At 62.2% G+C, this 21,354-nt stretch overlaps 1 protein-coding gene across 1 annotated transcript; it reads left to right on the forward strand.

Annotated features, from left to right (window-relative positions):
- Positions 1-2,028: 2,028 nt before the first annotated feature.
- GAL3ST2 (galactose-3-O-sulfotransferase 2) lies at positions 2,029-18,637 on the forward strand. The gene is made up of 9 exons (XM_047770273.1): positions 2,029-2,103; positions 2,311-2,547; positions 3,794-3,953; positions 5,157-5,346; positions 6,281-6,429; positions 14,129-14,302; positions 15,558-15,846; positions 16,855-17,119; positions 17,733-18,637. Exons 1-9 carry the CDS (start codon positions 2,029-2,031, stop codon positions 18,549-18,551), a joined length of 2,358 nt encoding a protein of 785 aa, XP_047626229.1. The 3' UTR covers positions 18,552-18,637.
- Positions 18,638-21,354: the final 2,717 nt, after the last annotated feature.

A 21,354-nucleotide genomic window follows, 5' to 3' on the forward strand; every position in this document is an offset into this window, starting at 1 on the left:
TGAACAGGAGGCTCCGGTGTGGCCATGTCAGGAGTTCAGGGGGAGGGCGCCTGCAGTCGGGGTCAGGTGGGGAGATGGCGCCTTCTGTGTTTGGGGGATGCCTTGCCCTTTTTCTCTTTGCGAAGGGCACGTTCACATTTGTAAAAGCTGAACACACTGGCATGGGGCTGCTTCTCAGGTCTCAGGGAGCCGCTGCTGCTGGGCTGGGTGGGTGCAGCCGGGCGTGGGCTGCATCCACGTCCCCTCCCGTTAGCTGGGAGGGGGCAGCCCGAGCAGAGCCTGCTCCGCAGGGGCCACAAGCCCCGGTCCCCGCTGACTTGCTGGCTCCCGAGGCTCCCTCCCCAGCCTGGGTCTTCTGGCTGCACATGGGCCACAGCCTGGCGGAGTGGTGTCCTGGGGGTGTCTTGGTTGTGGCCAGATTTCAGGGCATGAGTCAGGGGCCATTTCAAACCCCCATGTGGGCCCAGCAGGGTGGGTGTGTCCCTGCCTGTGACTGCCTCCCTGGCCTGGTGACCCTCGTGTCTCTGTCACCGAGTGCTCCCTCCTGCTCTCTGCCACTTTGTAAAGTAGGGCTACCCTCCCCACCTGCTGCCCGCGGCCCATGGCCTTGCTTGGTTCCAGCGCCTGACTGGGCCTGGTGCCGTGGGCCTACCCGGCTGCGGGCCCTGCTACCTCACTGGCCCCAGTGGCTGGCTCTGTCCCCTGTTCCACTCGGCACATTGGAGCTGCCCGTGGCCTGGCAGCCGTCCTGCAGACATCTGCTGGGGCTCAGCCTCTGACCTCTGGGAGTCAGGTTTGAGGCCAGCCTTTCCCTGGCTGGTTCTGGACGGGAGACGGGGCTGCCCGCCCAGGGCCTGGTGGGAGGAGGTGGCAGTGCTTGGACTGGGGGAGGCAGACCTGTACCAGGCATTTCTGCCAGGGTGCCCCTGAGAGCAGTGGGCACCATGAGGGGCCTTGTTCAGGATGCACGGCGGCAGGGGCGGGACATGCCGTTTTGCCTGCTCCCCTCTTCTGCCCCGAAACCCCCTCTCCGGCTTGTCCTTGTGCCTTTTGGTCAGTGGAAGAACACAGCCTGGCAGAGCAGGCAGGCAGAGGGCCACTGCCCAGCCCCGTGTGTGGTGATGCAGCAAGGACTCTGCAAGGATACATATCCAGAAAAACCTGCTGGGATGGCAGGAAACCAGGGGAGCCTTGGCCACATCTGCAGGAGAGAACCCGCGGGGACACAGATGGCCTGGATAGCACCACCCGTGCCCGCAGAAACACGCTTCTGGACGACTCGGGATCCTGAAGTGCACGCGAGAGCCGAGTCCAGTGAATCCCACCTGTCCAGAGCCTCATGACTGCACGGGCACACCAAACGTCCCAGGCCGAGGAGACCAGGCGGGCCAGGACCGGACCCCGTGGGGGTGGGAGCATGGGGCAGACCCCAGAGACAATCTCCCAGTGTGCCTGGAGGTGGCCGGGGGGTGCGGGTGCCATTGTGTTCGGATTAGAAGCAGCTTAGGATTTTTACCTTAAAACTGCTAAGCTGCTGCAACGTGAGCAGGGATTAGGTAAGAGGGCTGTTCTTAGCGGCGGGAGGTGGGGGGGGCCCGTCTGGAGGGGCCAGGGAGAAGCCAGGAAGGGGCTGCAGTCATTCTCCAGGCGGGAGGGAGCCCCAGGCAGGGGTTGGAGCAGGCTGCTGGGGAGTGTGGGGGAGCAGGAAGCCTTCCCCCGCAACCCCAGGGTGGGCTGTGGCTGGCGGGGGGCCTGTCTCCCTCTCCTCTCCCAAGGCGGTCCAGTCGAAGCTGTGACATGGTGGCTGGGAAATCAGCTGATGGCCCTTTGTTTCTGGGCAGAGTGTGCAGCGCCTGGAGCTATCTTCCAGGTTCCACGGCCCTGGGCCCTGGGGACAGCGAGGGGGACAGGTGGCAGGTGGATCCAAGGGAGTTCTCAGCTCCTGGCCCCAGAAGCAGAGAGCTGGGGGCCCCAGATGGGGGGCCGCGGCACCCCTGTGCTGGGGTCTGACCCTCTCCTGACGTTCACATGTACCCGCCAGAGCCGGAGCTCAGGGGGCTGCTGCCCACAGGGCCCTTGGTGGATTCTGGCTGGCAGGCGGGCGTCAGTGGGCAGAGGTCCTGGCTGTGGCTCCCCTGGTCTCTGGGGCAGGGAGCCCCCCTGCCTGCGGGCCCTGCCAGCCTCTCCCCAACAACCACCCGCCCTCCGGATAAGGCTGTGCAGAGCGGGTGTTGGGGGCGTGGGGGGGACACACCTGCTCACGGGCCCTCGCTCCCCTGGGGCCTGATCTAGCGCTGCCCACCGCTGCAGGACTCAGGCCCCGTGCCCGTCAGAGTGCGCCAGAGTGCGCGTGTGACCGTGCACACATGGTTGTGTCCCTCACACACAGGGGACCCACAGGGCCGGGTGGTCGTGGGCTGCCAGCCAGGCAGGCACAGGGAGGCCTCTCCGTCGGACCCTCGGGATGGCTCTGCTGGCATGGCGCTGCTCCCACTCCCAGACCTGGCTGGCATCCTTGTGTGTCTATCTGCCATGGGGGCTGCCGGGGTGAGCAGGAGCCCCCAGACCCTGGCCTGGTGCCACCCCGGCCAGGAATCATGGGTCACGGTGGCACCCTTGCTTGGGCCCACCTGAGGCTGGGCTGCCTGTGCCCCACGTCATGTTCCTTAGACTTGTTTGCGCCCAGCCCCAGTCTGAGCCGGGGACGTGGTGAATGTCCCCTGGGTCTCTCACCTCGACCCACTCTTCCTGCCCGGATTTGGGAGCTGGGGCCCCAGCTGGGGTTCGGTGCCGCAGGCCCACCACGGTGAATGCGGAGTGCCGGGAGGGCAGAGGGTCGGGTGGGAAGGGAGTGTCCTGGCTGAGGGCACCCGAGCATATCTGGGTGGAAAGCTGCCCCTGCACCCCCCAGCACCGTGGACGCCACAGAAGCAGGAAGGGAGACGGGCCATCTGGCCTCTTGCTGGCAGCTGGGTGCTCTGGGTGAGGAGAGGGCTGTAGCTGCTTGGCCAAGGGCTCTGATGCCAGCGAGGCCAGGCCTGTGATGCGGGACACGGCTGTCTTCTGTCCTGGCCCTTCTCAGAGTGGACGCCGGGCCCAGGGTGCGTCAGAGGGGAGGGCAGCTGGCCTCCCTCCAAGACTGATCGTCTCATTCCGGCTGCTGGGAAGTCCTGGGGTCCTGCCTGCAGGTCACTGGCCACAGTGCAGAGGGCACAGGAAGACGTCCACCCACGTGGGGCCTCTGTGGCTGCTGAACCAGAGCCCCTGAGTCAGCTCCCAGGTCTGAGCTGCCAAAGACCCCAGTCCACTCCTGAGCCTTGATGGGTTGGAGAAGGGGCATTTCCCCAGACCGAGCCCCCAGCCTCAGGGGCCCGGGGAGGGGCCCACAGGGTCCAAGGTTGGCTCCATGGCGGGGGGGGGGGTTGACGGGGGTGGGGGCGGACAGTGGCAGGGCTTCTGCCCCCTCCGGGGACCCTGACTCTGTGAGGGGGTGTGAGTGGGGCAGGTGCCTGGTGAAGGGACCTGGCTCAGCTCCTGGCTCAGAGTGAGCCAAAGCCATATGTCCTGTGTGTCCAGCAACCAGTGGACGGGTCTGCGGGCGACCGTGAGGGCCTCGAGGCGGGTTGTGTTCTTGCCGGTGCTGGCAGGTCCGCTCTGACCAGTCACTGTGGGAACACCGATTTGCTTAGGAGAAAGGCGGGCCAACGCCCAAGCCCGGCCACCCACAGCCGCTGTCAGGGCTGTGCCGTGGTGGTGTCCCCTCCCTGCCCGCATCCCCCTGTGCCCCCTGCAGGTGGCCAGCTGGGCATCTGCCCTCCGGGAGCCCCCTCCCCCGTCCTGGGCCGCCCCCACTGCCAGTGGCACCGGACTGGCCCTGCAGACCCGGACAGCTGGGCCCTTGGGCCGCATCTCTCTGCTGCTGGCTACGCCTGCTGGGCCCTCCTGGACAGCAGGTGCCGCGGCTGCTGCTGTGGCCTCCCTCGCCCAGGCCCGGGGCACAGCCGTCAGCTATCTCTGCAGCCGGTGCCCACCCTGTCACCCGGAGCCAACTCCCTGGGACCCTGTTGTACCTTCAGGGCTGGCGGCTCTGTGGCTCTCCTGTCCCCTCAGGGTGGGCCCCGGGGTGCGTCTCAGGGTCTTGGCTCAGCAGCCCGTCTCCCCCCCCCGCCCCTGCCCCCGGTCCCTCACCAAGTGTGCAATGGTCTGGGACACATTTGCAGGAAAGTAAATGAACGCGGTCTGAGGCCCCCATGGGTGGGGGTGGGGTCTGCACTTTGGCCCTAGACGTCCCCACGTGTGGCTCTCGGTGCCCTCCCACCCCCGTGCTGGAGGGTCCCGGCCTTGTGCTTAGGAGGAGCCAGGGGCCAGGCGAGGCCTTGCTGACATCTGGAGGGATGGCTCTTAGAAGCCAGAGGATCCCGCCGGTGGGGGGAGGGGGGCTGAGGAGGCCCCCACCCTGCAGGGGGAGGACCAGCTGTCTCTGGATGGAGCTGCCTGTGCGGGGGTGGGGGGACAGGACCAGGGGACCCCAGGACAGAGGGGAGTACACTCAGGCTGCCCGGAGCCACGGGCCGGTCACTGTGACGCCCTGTCTCCACCAGTGACCACGTCTCTCACTGGGTGGGGTCCGGGCTGGGGCAGCACCTCAGACCCAGCCGCTTCCGGGGGTGGCTGCTCTGGCAGACATCACCCCAAGTGCCCAACTTGATGTCATCCCATGCAGGCCCCTGGAGGGGAGCTGCCGCTGTGTGGGGTGCGGCTTCGAGGTGGCCAGTGCCCTTGACCCTGGGCTCCACTGTGTGACTTTGTTGGCCAGTGAAGTGCGAGGGGCGGCCATGCAGCAGGCGGGAGGTGCCCTTGTCCCCTGTGTACCCAGGTGGCTGCTGACGCTGGAGGCGTTCTCTGGTTTGTCCCAGTGTCATTGGGGGTTGACGGGGTGTCAGTTGGATCAGTGTTGGGGTCATTGGGGGAATCGATTGGGGGTCAGTGGGAGTCAGTGGGGTTATTGGGGGTCAGTGGGGTTATTGGGGGTCATTGGGAGTTGATGGGGGTCATTGGGGTCAGTGGGGGTGTCAGGAGATGTGGGGGTGTCAGTGGAGGTGTCAGTGGGGTTGAGGAGGCGGGGAGTCCCTGGTGCGCGTGTGCTGTGCTCGCAGGGCTTCTGTCTTGCCCTGGCCGGGGGTCTTCCTCTCCTTTCACCCCCGCCCCCCACATGGACGTGAAATACAAGGTGCTGGGCTCCAGCCCCCAGAGCGAAGACCCTTCCGGAACCTCCACTGGGACCGCAGGCCGGGCCTCCGCCTTCTCGCCCACACTTTCAGGCCCGGGTCGGGGGCTCCCTGCACTGTGAGTGGCACCCCCAGTGCCCCCCGACTCCTGTGGTCGAGAGGTGCCTGTGGAAGGAACGTGCCAGCCCAGAGTCCTGTCCGCCAGGCTCCCCAGAGGCCGTGGCCAGGCCGGGCCGAGCCGAGCCCACCCCTGAGCACCCCGAGGCCAGTCACGGGTGGCCGGGCCCGAGCTGGGAGTCGAGGCTAGCTGGTGCAGAGGGGGCCCCAAAGCGCCCCGCTGCGGTGAAGCCCAGGTGTAGCTGGGGGGGGGCGACATCCTGCCCCGGCTGGCAAAGACGCCAGGGCTGCCCAGGTGGGGAGGGGCCTCCGCGGTGGCCGCCTCCTGGGCTGTGGGATCTTTGTCTTCCTATGAATCAACACTTGGTAAAAATGCTGCAAACATTTCCCTCCGTCTCTTGTTGGTCTTTGAATTATGTTTACTCCTTTCCCAAAGAAAGAAATGTACTTTCATGGAGTGAAGTCTACGAAAATTTTTTTCTTCTGAGGTGTCCTCTTCCGAAAGTTCTTGGACCAGCCCAAGGTGTAAAACTAGCTGAATTTTCTCCTGGTAGAAAGCCAGCCTGAGGGGAGGGAGAGGAACGCTTTTCAAAGGGCCTGCTTTCCTTCCTCATCCTCGGAGCTGCCGGCCGACCCCCCCGCGTGTCACGGCATGTCCTCAGTTCTGGACGAATGTGCCCCACAGCCCCCGGTAAGCCCACCTGGGCCGACTGCGCCGGGCGGGCGCGGGGCGGGCAGGTGGCCCCCCGACGGGGCAGGCCCTGCAAGGTGCCCGCTTCCAGTCTGGAGGGAGCCAGTCTCCCCAGGCGGCGCCAGCCAGGCCGCAGGGAAGGTCTGGTTCTCTCTCAGAACCAAGGTTGAGCCCCGGGGTTGGGGTGAGGGTGGAGGGCGTGGCCTCACACCTGGGCTGGCAGGTGAGCTTCTCTGGGCGTCAGGTTCCTACTCCGCCGGCACCACACCCAGCCTGGTGCCTGTGCCCTGGGCCACCTGCCGGGGCAGCGGGGCCAGCCTGAACTGCCGCCTGCCCGCTCGCTGAGGCCGCAGACCCTGGAAACATGCTGTCTGCTCTGGGCGGCTTGCAGAGGTAAAGGGGGGTCTGGGCCACGGGGGCCACGGGGTGCTTCAGTCCTTCAGGTTGCTGGGCCAGGGCCTTGGGGAAAAAGGTCAAGGCCGCAGACCCCACCTCACAGCAGAGCACGCATGCTGGGCGTCAGGCTGCCCAGAGGCTGCTGAGCGGTTTAGGAAGAGTGACAAACATCTCATGGGTTAGAGGAAGAATCACAATTACAGGTCTTTAAGTCAATGCTTTAAGAAAAGGGTGAGGGGGGGAGTCCTTTTTCTTTTTTGTACCAGGGAGAATTAAATTTATTTTAAAAAATTTAGAGTTCGTCTCCGCACCGGCCAGAGCGAGCTGGGTGGGGACCAGAGGAGGGAGGACAGGCCAGAGGCCACTGTTTCCCCCTCAGGCAGGGCACGGCGTGCAGGGCTGGCTGAGCCAGGACAGTGGCTGCAATGGGCAGAGGGTAGGCAGGGAGCATCCTGGAGACAGACCCTCCATCGCTGTGTGTCAGAACGCATGGCCGGTGCCTTTCTCACCCGGTCTCCGATGCCTGGGCCCGCGGCTGCCAACTTCTCCGTGGATGAGGGACCTCCTTGGCCTGGGCACGAGACGCACAGAGGCAGGACGGCACCTGATGGATGTGGAAGCGTGGCCGTGTTTCCGTGGCGACCGGGTGGCGAGCATCACTGTTGGGGCCCCGCACTGAATCTCCGGGCGTGTCTGTCTAAAACTGGTCTCCCGCAGCTGCCGCGCCCGGGTGCCCAGCTCCTCGGTGGTCGGTCCTCTTCTGCTGGCGTCCAGCCTGCTCCGTGTTCTTCTCTCTCCTGTACCCCCTCCATCCCGTTCTCGTCTACCCGCTTCTTTCCGTTCTGATCTGCATGAAGAGTGTCGTTGGGAGTTCCCCTTGTGGCTGAGCGGGTTAAGAACTCAACATGGTGTCTGTGAGGATGCCGGTTCGATCCCTGGCCTTGCTTAGTGGGTTAAGGATCCGGCATGGTCACAAACTGTGGTGTAGGTCACAGATGTGGCTCGGATCTGGTATGGCTGTGGCTGTGGTGTGTGCCAGCAGCTACAGCTCCAAATTGACCCCCGGCCCGGGAACTTCCATATGCCACTGGCATGGCCCTACAAAGAAGGGGGAGAAAAAGCAGAGTGTTGGCTGTAACCCCAGGACTGACGTGTGACCCGCTGAACTGATCATGTAGCAAATCCATGCAGCCCAGAGTTGAGAAAACACCCATTTAGCCGTTGAGCCTGATGCAGCGGGGTCTGGGAGGATTCCGGGGTCCGGGTAGGGTGGTGGGGGTGTGGACGGCAGTGGGGCTGGAAGGCCCTAGACAGCTTCTTGCCCCCTGGCTCTGGCTGGGGCACCTCAGTTTCCCCCGGGAAGCTGCAGAGCAGCTTCTGTGTGGCTGTGTCAGGATGGTGCTTCAGGGAAGCAGAAGCACGAGCCGCAGGTGTCTGAAGGCCAGTCTGAGGAATCTCGCTTTTGGTCGAAGCCAGGCCTTGTCATTCCTGGTTTGACGGCAGAGTGGCTGGTGGGGAGTGGAGACGGGCAGGCAGTGATGGGGTGACTTTCTCTCCTTTTGTAGAAGGAGCCCCGGGTGCAGGGCGGTGACTTGTTCTCTTTCCTCTCAGCGTTTGGGGCTTGTTGGCTCTGGACGTCCAGCCCAACCCCTGTCTGTTTGGTTTGGCCTTCACACGAGGGCTCTGTGCTTCGGACTCAGCAGCCCACGGCCTCCACCCACCCTGTGCTGAGACCAGCTCAGCAGGATAGGGCTGAAGAACGGGTGCTGTGAAACTTACGGAAAAAAGTTAACATAAAACAAGACACAGAGACATTTAAGTAAAAGTGGGAACCAGGGGACTCAAGGTCTCAGGGACCAAGAGCACCGCCTTAAGAAACCACACTGCTTCTATTGTGCTTTTTAGGATTATGTCACGTGAGAAGGGGGTTGTAGGTGCAGGATGTAGGATTTTTTAAGTTATTTTAAGTCACATAGCCGGTTGCTGATTAAGCTTTTACTCTGACCTTTAGGCAGTTGACAATCATTAGCATTTGAGGAAGCTTGGCGTCAGCTGTCTATGCAGAGCATCTAGAGAACCACCACTGTGCTTCTGCAGACGTCTGACTATCTGCAGCAACCCGGATGCACCTCGGTTCTGCTTTGCTAATGCATATCCAGCTAACGACCCCTCATAAACCCCTTGGGGCTATGGGGCTCCTCCTTTATTCTTTTTTTTTTGTCTTTTTTTGCCTTTTCTTGAGCCGCTTCCCCAGCATATGGAGGTTCCCAGGCTAGGGGTCTAATTGGAGCTGTAGCTGCCGGCCTACACTAGAGCCACAGCAACGTGGGATCCGAGCTGCGCCTGCAACCCATAACACAGCTCACGGCAACGCCGGATCCTTAACCCACTGAGCAAGGCCGGGGATCGAACCCGCAACCTCTTGGTTCCTAGTCGGATTCGTTAACCACTGCGCCACAATGGGAACTCCAGTCCTCCTTTATTCTTAAGAGGACGTATCATGCTGGGCAAACGGCGTGCCAATCTGCACAGGCCTGGCGTGCCTGGACCAACGCATTAAGTCCTCATTCCGCTGACCCTGTGAATAACTTATGCCTTTAGGTCTTCGTTCTTAAGCTTAAGTCCGTCACCGTCACTGCGACTGTTTTTCAAGCAGGAAGATGGGGTAAAGTGAAGCAGGACAAGATGGAGTTTTCAGCAAAGAGGCTGAGAACACATTGTAGAAACACGTCTCGCGACAACGCTGATCACGCAGCTCCCAGCCCCAAGGAGGCCCAGGGCAGCACCGTGCCCGGCGGCCGGCACCTCCCGGCTCTTCTCAGACGCTGAGCCGGGGAGGGGCCTGGTTCCTGTCCTCCTCCCCTGCTGATTAAATGCTCCCGCTGCACCCAGGTCCTCAGCCTGTCGCCATGTCCTGCAGTGCACTTGGGGTTCCACAAGGACCCGCTGAAGGGACGAAGGATGAACGAGGGGAAGTGGCCACTGTGGGGGCTGCTTTATCCGGTGACTGAGGATCCTGCTCATGAGCCCTGGGCGGGGACCCTGGGTCAGCTGAGGGAGTTTGTTCTCTGTGTGGGTCCGGAGGCCCCGAGGAGATGGAGAGCTTTGTGAGCTTCACTGGTGTGTGTGTGTGTGTGTGTGTGTGTGTGTGTTGGGGGGGGAGCCCTTTACAGTCCATGATTTTTTTTTTAGGGCCACAAGTGTGGTGTATGGAAGTTCAAAGGCTAGGGGTCAAATTGGAGCTGCAGCTACTGGCCTACGCTACAGCCACAGCCGCTACAGCCACAGCCACCACAGCCACGCCAGATCTGAGCCGCGTCTGTGACCTACACCACGGCTCATGGCAACGCTGGGCCCTTAACCCACTGAGGGAGGCCAGGGATCGCGCCCTCGTCCTCGCAGATGCTAGGTGGATTCATTTCCAATGGGCCACATGGGGCCTCCCTTCAGTCCGTTCTTCTGCTTCCCTGCGGCTGTGAGACCAGAGAGAGAGAGGAAGCGGGGAGCGGGGAGGGGGGCCATCAGGCTCAGGCCTGTGTGTCTAGATTCTGGCTGAAGCTGACCGATTGCTGAAGCCGGTCAGAGACTCGCTCCGGGTCTTCTGCAGCCCCACCAGGTGGAAGTTTGCCCACACCCAAGGGTTGGCTGGATGGGACCGCAGGGGTGTGTGTGTATAATCCTGGACATAAAAACCCAGTTCCATAAAACCTCCGTGTGTGTCCCTCACGGTCAACACCCCACTAGAATTTCCTGAGCTGGGGGGCGGGGGGATGTCTCTACGACTGTATATTACCCATAATTTTAGATCCTTTAGTGGTTCTTACTCAGAGGCCTGGGAATTCTCTCTGAGCGGCCTGGGCACCGCCCCTCCTGGGGGCTGGGGCCTCGAGCTCCTCATTGGCCCGTGGCCGGGAGCAGCGCCTCGTCCACCGGCGCCTAGGCCGTCTGCTTCGGGGTTTGCTGGTGCCACTCGTGGGCCACAGTGCAGGACCTTAGCAGCTGGGCCTGACCCAGAGGTGACTGGTGACCTCGGCAACCAGCCCTGTTCCTGTGCAGGGCAGGGGGCCCCCGCTGGGAGCCCCTTGGGTTCCAAAGTTTGAGGCTCTTTGGAGCTTATCTGTTGCTGCGACCAGGCCGGCCCGGAGGGGAGCCTCACAGAGAACCCTGAGAGGGTGGCAGCTCCTCGGGGCGCGTGGGAAGCAGTGCTACAGGGCTTGTCGTTTTCAGCTATATTTACTTGTTTCCCCACATTTCTTGGTTTTCAAAAGTTTTCTAGCACCGAACTCTTTAAAAATATTTTCTAGTTCGTTTTCCTTTCTAAAAAGAGTTTTATTGGCATGTAACTCACATAACAAACCATCTCCCCAAAGTCGTGCCACCACCGGGCTTGCCTTCGGAAGAGCCTCTGTGAGTGACGGTGTGAGGCGGACGCAGGAGGCCGGGCCCCCCAACTCCCTGCTGCGTAGAAGGCGAGCTGCACGGCCTCCGAAGTGGCTCTGTGTGGCCCCGAGGGTAGGGCTGAGCACCTGGCCGTCTGGCACCCGCACCCACCCACCACTCTGCTGACCCCATGGTCCTTGGGACTAGAGGGGCTTTTGCAAAAGACAGAGGGCTTCCTCTGAAAGCATCATTGTTCCCGAGCAGCAGGGAGAGTTTGTCGCCTTAAGGCCAAAGTGTTACTGTGAAAGTTAAAGCTGAAACTTTAAACAGATGGTCAGTGTGTGTTGGAATTTCATTAAACTCCTCAGCAGGGGCCAGTAAAAGCACAGTGTTTGTGGAAGGGCGTTTTATGTGGCAGATAAAGTGGGGCCGGGGTGAGGCCCCGGGGAGAAACGAGCCTGGGGCACGTCCCATGGGCCTCGTCCGGGAGGGGGCGGGGTTAAACCCTAACTCTATGGAGCTGTTAAAACTGCTGTGCTCATTGCTCCAGCTCCGGGGGACAACCCACCGCCCTCCCTGGGAGGGCCTCGTGAATTAGCAGAAGTGGCCCCACGAGAGCCAGGGATCCTGTGACCCCGCGAGCCAGGTGGCCTTCTGGAAGTTCACCCCTGGGCTTTGTTCCTTCTGCCTTGGTGCAGGCGCCCAGGCCCCGGGACCCGCCTCCAGCTGGGACCCAGTCCTGTGCCGGCGCCCTTGGCAGCCAGGCCCTAGCGGGTGTGAGCATGTAGGCCGGACTGCAGTGCAGCATAGTTCTTAGGCTTCTTAAGGCTTGGCCTGTGCACCTTTTGGCCTCAGGGAGACCCTCTGAGGTGGGTCCCGGGCTCTGTTCTGGGTCCGGGGAGGAGGGCGTGAAGGCGGGCTGGGGAAAGCTTGCACCTGCCTGCAGCTGGAGTGGGAGCTGGAAGCCGTGGGCGAGGCAGTGGCTGGCACCACAAATGCTTCCAGCCTGCAGATGCGCGTGTGTGGTGTGGACGCAGGCGGGAAACCCAGCGTCCTATGTCCCCCGAGGTCGTACCCTGTGGGAGAGAGAAGGCAGGGCCCAGTGGGAGGGGTGTTTGCAAGCTGCAGTCCCATATCGGCATTGGTGCTGGACTGGGATGTGAACTTGTGGGGGGCGAATGTGGCGGTTCCCAGGTTTGCCACCCAGGAGGCTCCGAAGTCACAAGCTTCTCGGAGTGGTGAGACCCAGGCCCCAGGGGACGATCCCTTGAGACCATTTCTTACCAATAAGACCCTCTTGGAGATGTGGCTCCTCCCTGGCTGGGTTCACAGGTGTATGGGACAAGCTGGGAGCACCCTGTTAGCCCAAACAGCAGGGGTGTCGCCAAGACTGGGGCCCTGGGCTGCCAGAATTCTACCAGAGCAGGCCTGTGAAGTGGCTGGAAGTGGCCAGATACAATGTACCTTAAAAAACGGGGGGGAGAAGTTCCTTTGTAGCTCAGTGGGGTTAAGAGCCTGACATAGTGTCTGTGAGGATTGCGGGTTCGATCCCTGGCCTCCATCAGTGGATTAAGGATCTGGCGTTGCCACAGCTGCTGTGGGTCACAGATGCGGTTTGGATCGGTGTGGCCGTGGCTGTGGCGTGGGCCTCAGATTAAGCACCGATTTGATCCTTGGCCCGGGATCTTTCATATGCTGTGTGTGCGACTGTGAGAAGAAAAAAAATTTTTTCAACGCTCCCGTTGTGGTCCAGTGGGTTAAAGATCTGGTTTGTCCAGGTTCAATCCCTGGCCTTGCTTAGCGGGCTAAGGATCTGGCGTTGCCATGAGCTGTGGTGTAGGTTGCAGATGTGGCATGGATTTGATCCCTAGTCTGGGAGCTTCCATATGCCGAGGATGTGGCCTAAAAAGAAAAGCATTTTTTTCTGCTCTAGTACTGTGCACTAGCACACGGAAAGTGAACATGCATTTCCTTTACAATGACAGCGACTCAGGATGGGCCGCTGGGTCCTGGCCTGACTCCCGCTGCTCGCACTCTGCTGGCAGGGCGTTTGATTGTCAAATGCCTAAAGGTCAGAGTAAAAGCTTAATCAGCAACCGGCTATGTGACTTTTAAAATAACTTAAAAAATCCTACATCCTGCACCTACAACCCCCTTCTCACGTGACATAATCCTAAAAAACACAATAGAAGCAGTGTGGTTTCTTAAGGCGGTGCTCTTGGTCCCTGAGACCTTGAGTCCCCTGGCCCCACTAGTGACCCCTCCTCCCACCCTGTCTTCCTCTGCTTCTTCCCCGACCCGGCTGGCTGCAGGGGACACTGCGAGTGGGTCGGCGTGGCTGCTGGTTAACTCGGCCTGGGCCACAGGCGTGTGGCCTCCCTGTGCTCGGGGGGACTCCCTGGGGTGAGCCTGGGGGTTGTCGAGATCAGGAAGCATGTGGTGACGTGGGGTAAACCCCCACACATCCTTGCTAGGCAAAGGCCCTGCGGTCCCAAGAGGCAGCGCCGTCAGAGCAGCGGCGATGGTGAGGACAGCCCGGGCGCCACACCCTTGACCAATGTGTCCTGACCGATGGGGTCAGGTGGAAACCCAGCAGCAGGTGGGTGACCCACCTGTGCCCACGCTGGAAAGCTCTGCTTTGTCACCGGCCACCCTCCGCGCCCAGGTCACCTCTGGGTCGCATGGACACCGAGCAGCTCAGAGGCTGGGACTTCCCGCGCCGTCCAGCACCTAGCAGGCGTTTTCCTCAACGGGGTTTGGAAGCTTCTTGCTATTACTGTAGTGTTTGTGTCTGCTGGAATTTTAGAATTGACTGGTTATTGAACGTTCTTTTTGGGGGGTTGCGTTCAACTTTGGCACTGCTTTATGCAGAAGTTGGAGAGCAGAGGAGCTGCGGCGGTGGCCGAGGGCTGGGGGCCAGCAGGGTCTGACAGGGCAGCGCATGAATAGCCATTTCCTGCCCAGCAATGCGGCCAGTGTGAATCCTCTTCCACGCTTCAGTTTCGGGAGGGTTAGGGGAGGCTCGTGGAAGGCCTGAGCCTGAGTCTCCCTGCTCAGGAGGTGCCACGCTTTGCCCTTTCCTTCCAGGCTTCTTCTCCCTCCTGCTTCCCCTGGTTAACCTGCTCTCTCTCCATTTGCCTGTCACACTCCTATGCACCCTGTAAAGCCCTATATAGAAGCCCCCGTCCAATTGGGAAGCTCGTCCCTGTGTAAGCTCTTTGAGTGCAGGTGTGACATCTGGTCCCCTCGCCCCTGACTTGACCTTCTGCACTGAGAGTCTGTGGCCCATGTGGCATAGTCCCCTTGTCCCCTCTAGCCCCTGCCAGAGACCCCTTCACCTGCTCAGAGGCCTGTTGGTACCAGCTGCCCCTCCACGTTGCTGGAGCCCGAGGGCCTGGGCGCCCTGCCAAGCAGAGCCTGTGTGGAGACGCAGCCGGTGTGGGCTGTGGGCGAGACCCCTCTCGCGTCCTCTTCTCCTTCTCCTTCAGATGTGGGCAGCCTGATGCTCACCTCTGACCTCACCTTTGCTAAGGAGCGGCTGGGGCGCTGGCTCGGATGCGTCGGCGGGAAGCAGGTGGGTGGGGAAGGTGTCTGGGGACAAGGCTGTGATGCTCAGAACCAACCTGGGAAGGGCAGGTGTGTCTGGGAACAGGTGATTGGCACCGGCCGGTCCTGGCGATAGGGGCCTGGGCTGGGGGCTCCTCGCAAGTTGCCCCCTTGAGAGCTCAGGGTCCAAGGTTCATGTTGTTACTGGTGGAGTCAAGGTGAGCACGTGCAGGTCTGTGCAGGCGCCTCCCATCTCCAAGAAGTCAGGATGCCCAGCCGCCAGTGCCACACACTGACTGGACGGCCAGGCCATGCGCAGGGCGTGAGGAGGCAGGGGAGCTCAGAAAAGGCCATGGGTGAGATGTGTTGGGGGCAGTGCCCTCCCAGCAGGGAGGGCCCCCGATGATTCTCTGCCCAGCAGCCACCCAGCGGTCTGCTCGCTGGAAAATCAGGGCCCAAATACCTGGACGCAGAGGGCGCTGTCCCTGTGCACGGGCCACAGCAGTGGATGAGGCCACAAGGTGATGGGCGTTCATCAGTCAGATGCCAGGAAAACAACGGAGGCCCCGCAGACGGCGGTTTGCCAGCCCAGCACGCCAGCTGCCTCAGGCCCAGGGGTGGGCGTGGGGGCTGTGCTAGGGTAGCACCGTGCTGCTTGGTGGCTCTGTGTCCAGGGCCACCTGGTTCATGAACTCTGTATGCAGAGCCCAACCTGGGAAGTGCCTGCAGCCTGAGCATCAGGACTAAACAGAGGCCTGACTTCCAGGTTGTTCTGGGCTATGAGGGGCCTCCTGCTGCTGGCTGGACCACTGGGTCCTGGGCCACCAGCCTGGCCACGTGTGAAACGAGCGGCCGCTTGTACTTGTTTCAGAGACGCGTGTGCCTCCCCCACAAGCCCAGCTCCGGTCCAGGCTGCAGCCCCTGCTCCCACAGGCTGCCGCCCACCCCTCGCTCCCTCCATAGGGGCAGCAATTGCATGGCTCTCTCAGCGCACGCTTGGGTGGGTGGGCATGGGACCACAGGTCCGAATTTTGGTCAATAAGACGGAAGTTTGCTAGAGGCTTCTAAAAGGCTTTTGATTCCTTCTCGTGGTGGGGGAGTCCCCTGAGCTGGTCACGCCTCCACCTGCCAGCTCCACCCTCTCTGTGCCACCCCCCAGGAACGGGTCCCCATCTTGGCTTCTCCTGGCTTCTGAGCAGTGGATGTGGGGTTGAGGGACCCACTGGGGGTGGGGCCTGATGATTCAGGCCCACTGGGTTTTGTCCCCTCACCCCAGAGCCCCCCGTGCACAGCAGATATTGGATATAAGCTGTCCCACGACGAGGGGGTGTGGAGGGGTCGGGGTGGGTGGCACTGGCTCCTCCTGAGCCCAGACTCAGGGTGGAGGGGCCCTGTTCCCCACAGGTGCTTCTGGGCCATCCTCCTCCTGGCCCTGACCGTGTCCCTGCTGGCCGGCTTCCTACACAAGGACGTCAGGCTGCTCATGCCGTGAGTCTTGCGTGGTGTGGGCTGAGGTCCTGGCACGGCCCCTCCCAGAGCAGCACCAGGACCCCAGCCTACCCCCTCTGGGCGGCCCCGGCCCCGGCCGAGACTGCAGCCGTGCCTCTGCTCGGTGCCTTGGGCTCCCCTCTGCAGTAGAGGAGTGGGCCCTTCCTTGGGGTCCCCCAGCCCCTCAAGCTGCCCAGGCCCCCTGGGAGGGCAACTAGAGGGTGGGATCTGGGCCTGGGCAGAGCTGTTGGCGGCAGAGGGTGACTGGGTGATGGGAGGAGGGCTGGGGAGGCCATGACCTCTGCTTCCCTGTTTGTCGGTGGTGTGACCTGTGAGGCCCAGGGTCCACACGGATGGCCACCTGGCCCAGTGCCTTAGCCTGGCTGCTGGGAGGGTCCTGTGGTCCCCGGCTACCTCCCACCCCCTAGTTGCTGTCCACAAGAGTCGGGGGAATGCCACAGCCCTCTGGGTATCTTTGCCTGCCCCGATTGTCCCCAGGGTGGGTACAGGCCTCTGCATTGTCCCCCACCATCCTGGGTCACTCTTACCAGCCCTGGGCTCTGCATTGGGGCAGGAAGGCCACCTACTGCTCCAGGCTGGAGTCCACGGCTGGGGGCTGCCACCGTGGGTCACAGGCCTGGGCACCAGGGTCCACTCTGACCAGTCCCAGCATGAAGGGTCAACCGAGAAATGCCAGCCCCGGGGCCAAGGTCACAGGGCTAGAGCCAGTCTGGGTGCTCTGAGACCCAGGACAGGGCAGATGGCGGAGCCACTGAGGGAGCAATGGTGTCTGGGCCAGCGGTCCCCTGGGGCTGCGGGGTTGGGGGCTCCAGGTCAAGGGGAGCCCAGTGATGCGGTTGGGTTTGGGGTGTCACCGGGTCAGGGAGTCTCGACTGGGGGAGCATGGTGATGGGAGAAGGTCCAAGGGCCTCCCGTTTCGGGGGTTGCTGGGGTGGGGTGTCTGGGGGGGGCCGCGGGGGCTCCCACGCCGACTGTGCTCTCCCCCAGCCTGCTCAAGGGCCAGGCTGAAGGGCCCCCCATCACCAACGTCATGTTCCTCAAGACGCACAAGACGGCCAGCAGCACGGTGCTCAACATCCTCTTCCGCTTCGCCGAGACGCACAACCTGTCGGTGGCACTGCCCGCGGGCCAGCGCGTCCACCTGGGCTACCCCTGGCTCTTCCTGGCGCGCTACGTGGAGGGCATCGAGGAGGGCAGCCCCGAGCAGCGCTTCAACATCATGTGCAACCACCTGAGGTTCAACCTGCCGGAGGTGCGTGGCGGAGGCGGGGGGCCCTCCGTGGGGTGCGGGGCCAGGGCTCAGGCCGAGGCCTAGCGTGGGGGCTGGTGGAGGCTCCTGCCGGGCCTGCAGCCCCCTGCCCGGCTGCCAGTCGCCTGCGCTTGCTCCTGGAGTCGGGCCCTGCTGCTCTCCCCTCTCCCACCTCCTGCCGGTTCCCAAGGCCGCCACTCTTCCCACCTGTGGACGTTGGCACGTGCTGTCTGTCCCCTTTGGCGGGAAAGCTCTTCACAGCTTCTTCTCGGAGTCTGGTCTCAGCTTAGAGGTCACCTAAGGCACCTGGGTGGGGGGTGCTTCTCCCACCTCCTTTCTAAAGGCTTGGCCAGGGCGGGTGGGGAAGGGTGAGGGAGTTGGGGGGAGGAGCATGGCCCGGTTCAGGTGTTTCGAGGTCACTCTGGATGCTGGTGGAGAGAGGTGGGCAGGGGAGCAAGGTGGCCCGGCTGGATGTAGGAGGGCCAGGTGGCGGAGGCAGTGGGGCGGAGGGCAGGTTGGGGTGCGCTGCCCGGTGGGGAAGAAGACGCCACCTGCCGCCAGGGCCGCCCGAAGGAGCCCGGAGAGTCACCGCCCTCCTTGTTCTGTCTCCAAACAGGTGCGGAAAGTCATGCCCAACGACACTTTCTACTTTTCCATCCTCAGAAACCCTGTCTTCCAGCTCGAGTCCTCCTTCATCTATTACAAGCGCTACGTCCCGGCCTTTAGGGACGTCGTCAGCCTGGAGGCCTTTCTGGCCTCCCCGGGGACCTACTACAACGAGAGCCAGGGCTTGCGCAACGCCTACGCCAGGAACGGCATGTGGTTCGACCTGGGCTTCGACAACAACGCGCCTGCGGAGGACGCCTACGTGCGCGCGCGCCTGGCCGAGGTGGAGCGGCGCTTCCAGCTGGTGCTCATCGCCGAGCACTTCGACGAGTCCATGGTGCTGCTGCGGCACCTGCTGCGCTGGCGGCTGGACGACGTCGTCTCCTTCCCGCTCAACTTGCGCAGCCCGGGCAGCATCACCAGCCTGACGCCCGAGGGTCAGGAGCGCGCCAAGCGCTGGTGCGCCCTGGACTGGCGCCTCTACCAGCACTTCAACCGCACCTTCTGGGCGCGGCTGCGTACCGAGCTGGGCCCGCGGCGGCTGCGCTCCGAGGTGGCGCAGCTGCAGGCGCGGCAGCGCGAGCTCCAGGCCCTCTGCGTGCAGGACGGCGCCCCCAAGAACAAGTCGCAGATCACTGACCTCAGGCTGCGTCCTTACCAGTCGGGCGAGGCCGACATTCTGGGCTACAGCCTGAGGCCTGGCCTGGACAAGGAGATGGTGCAGCTGTGTCAGAGGATGGTCACGCCGGAACTCCAGTACACGGCCCGCCTGTACACGCAGCAGTTCCCAGAAAAGCCCCCCAAGAACATACCCTTCCTGGGGGCGTAGCGGCCATCGGTGCTGCCTCAGGCTCAGAGGGGGCTTCCAGGGGCAGCCAGGAGACCCAGGCCCCCCAGGCCCCCCAGACCCCCCCCCCCCCCAGACCACAGGGCGAAGACGCCTGTGAAGGAACCCCCTGTGGTCTGTCCTCTTGGAGGCCTCCCTCTTTCGTGGGTGCCTCAAATGCAGGACAACAGGCCCAGCTGGTCTGACGGCGTGAACCCATTCATTCATCAAATAGAAAAGTCTCACCCGGTAGGCAAGTTAGTTACATGTCAGCACACTGTCCACCCAAAGGCCAGGAGCCCAGGGAATCGGGAGGGCCTGGGTCCCTGATGAGCACGCGCTGGTCACCGAGTCCGGTTTAGCACCCACAGGCAGCACTTTGAAGGTGGGCCTGGGGAGCAGGGACAGGGAGTGGGGTCTGGAACATCCCGCTTCCCATCTTTGGCTGTGTGAGGCGTGCTTCCAACCGAAAAACTTGAGAAATCTTAGAATTGCTTACGAGACAAATGCTTCAGTCAGAACACAGGTCGAGGGTCAGGGCTGCAATTCTGCTTTGGGGTAGCCCCCCTCCCCGAATGTCCAGTGAAGGAGGAAGCCTGCTGGAGAGGATGGGCAGCTGCAACCTCGGTTACCATGGAGACCATGCTGGATGCCATCCCAGAGGAGGGAGGCTTCCAGGCAGCCCTCTTTGTGGTCTGTGGGGAGGGAGTGAGGATGCCCTGCCTGGCAGGACGTGACCTCTGGCTGCCTAGGACGGGGCGCACACATCCAGCACCATGTCCCTGTGCCCTTAGAAAATTAGGCACCCGGAGCACCCAAGAAGCAGAGTCACTCTTCCACACTGAGCCGCCTGTCCACCTGGTGCGGGGTCCCCTTCGTTGCCTGAAGGCCCTCATCTCTGAAGACCCCAGCACGTGCTCAAGGTGCTCCTCCGTCAGGGTGTGTCCTCACTTCTTAGGGGAATCAGCCTCTCAAAGAAGGGAGACCCCCCCCCACACACACACACTGGAACAGGCAGCAGCTCCCTTGGGCATCAACTTAATGGAGGAGCTTCCAGAAGAATGAATTTTCAGTAAGATTAGAGGACATTTTGCAGTGAATTTGAGAGGGAAAGAGAATATTTGGAAAGGGGATAAATGACTTCCAAAAAAAGCGGAATAGGGATAGTGAAGGATAGACGGACACGGAGCCAGGGTCAGCTGGTGGACCCTCCAGAGGCTCCCCCATCCTCTGCCGAGAGGAAAATGCAAAGAAGGAACTTCCACGGGAGGGTGCAGAAGGGAAGGCAGATCCAGGATGAGCCGGCCTGCGAACGCTGGGTGTCCCTGAGAGTAAGGCCGTGGATAAGTCCCACAGAGAATGAGAGAGTTTACCTCCACTTAAAGGCGGATGAAATCTGTGCCCTGAACTTGGGCAGCTGCACCAACCCCCGGAAAAAAACAAGACATCCACCACCGCCCCGCCCCAGCCAGTGTGGGCAAGCAGAACGCGCTGCTGCTCGGCGGAGAGGGTGGGCAGCGTCCACCACCCCGCCAGTGGGGCTGGGACCGCGGATGTGGCGAGCAGCCGAGGACACGGAATTACCATAGAAATCCAGCAGCATTTGCATTTACCTTTGTGGCCGGCAGGAGTGTAAACCAGCTCTGTCTTTGTAGAGGAAAATTTGTGGGTATTTGTCACACCGCAATAAAGCACACGCGGTTTGTAACAGAGCTGTGGTTGTCCACCAGAAGGGGTGTTTAAAACGCTAAGGTCTAGGTGGCCAAGAAAGCTGGGAGTGACCTGTGCCTCTCCTTTGTGACGCTTGGGTCAGGGCTGGTGAGCGGGGCCGCAAGTGACCAGGATGGGGTGTGACTGTCCCAGCCAGCGGAGTCCGTGGGGGCGCGGGAAGCTGGGAGGGCAGACTGTGTAGTTTTCAAGAGAAGCTTTGTAATACAGGTTTTTATGTGAAACCTTCATGTTTAAAATGCTGGCATCTAACTACATCATTAAAACTCGGGAGAGAGAACAAGATGTGTCGGATGCCCTGTGAGCGCTCTGCGGCCCTTCATGCCACAACCTGGGGGCCAGACTGTCCCTCCCTTGCCCCCTGGAGGCTGGCCCTCTGGCTTCTCGTGGGCGGCATCTCCGGAGGAGGCCTGGGGGCAGCGGATGCCCATGTCCCCCACGGAGGTCAGTCGTGGCTCCTGGCAGTGGCCCTCCCCCTGCACAGCGTTGCTGGAGCCTGAGCCTCAGGGAGGAACCAGTCAAACAGCAGAGAGGAGCCCCATGTGGCCCTGTCCTGGTATTGCCCCCTTCTGGCTGCCCTTCTGCCCCTCTGTGTTGCACCAAAGTCGCATGGCTGGTGGGATGGTCCTGAGTCCTGATGCAGCCCTGGGGTGCGGCCAGCTCTGCCTCCCAGCCCCACAGTGGGCCCTTGTCTGCCTGCTCTCAGGTCCGAGAGGCAAGTGCTCCTGCGGCCGCCCCACAGCCAGCTCTGTGGCTACCCTTCGGTGCCCGGTGAGTCCCCTCCCTGCCCTCGGGGGCCAGCTCCTGCCCCTCATTGGGCTGAGGGCCCTCCAGCCAGAAGTGCCAACAAGGACTCCCCCGCCATGGGACAATTTCCTGAAGGGCCCCAGGGATAGATTTAGGGGCTGGGATGGAGGCAGACTGGGCCCTGCCTGGCGAGCACGCTCGGTCCGGCCTGTGGGTGAGGCTCCACCAGGCCGAAGTGTCTCTGTCATTGGGTCCTTGCCCTGGGCAGGGCTCAGAACACTCGGGTTGGGCTGGAGACCTTCTCGAGGTGACAGCCAAGTCTGCGGACCTG

This window comes from Phacochoerus africanus, chromosome 3 (assembly GCF_016906955.1).
Source record: "Phacochoerus africanus isolate WHEZ1 chromosome 3, ROS_Pafr_v1, whole genome shotgun sequence".
NCBI classification, from domain to species: domain Eukaryota; kingdom Metazoa; phylum Chordata; class Mammalia; order Artiodactyla; family Suidae; genus Phacochoerus; species Phacochoerus africanus.

Coding starts and splice junctions, on each gene's coding strand:
- GAL3ST2 (XM_047770273.1), top strand. CDS start 2,029: ATGTACCCGCCAGAGCCGGAGCTCAGGGGGCTGCTGCCCACAGGGCCC. Junction 2,104..2,310: donor ATTCTGGCTGGCAGGCGGGC/GTCAGTGGGCAG, acceptor CCACCGCTGCAG/GACTCAGGCCCCGTGCCCGT. Junction 2,548..3,793: donor CTGCCATGGGGGCTGCCGGG/GTGAGCAGGAGC, acceptor TGCCCCCTGCAG/GTGGCCAGCTGGGCATCTGC.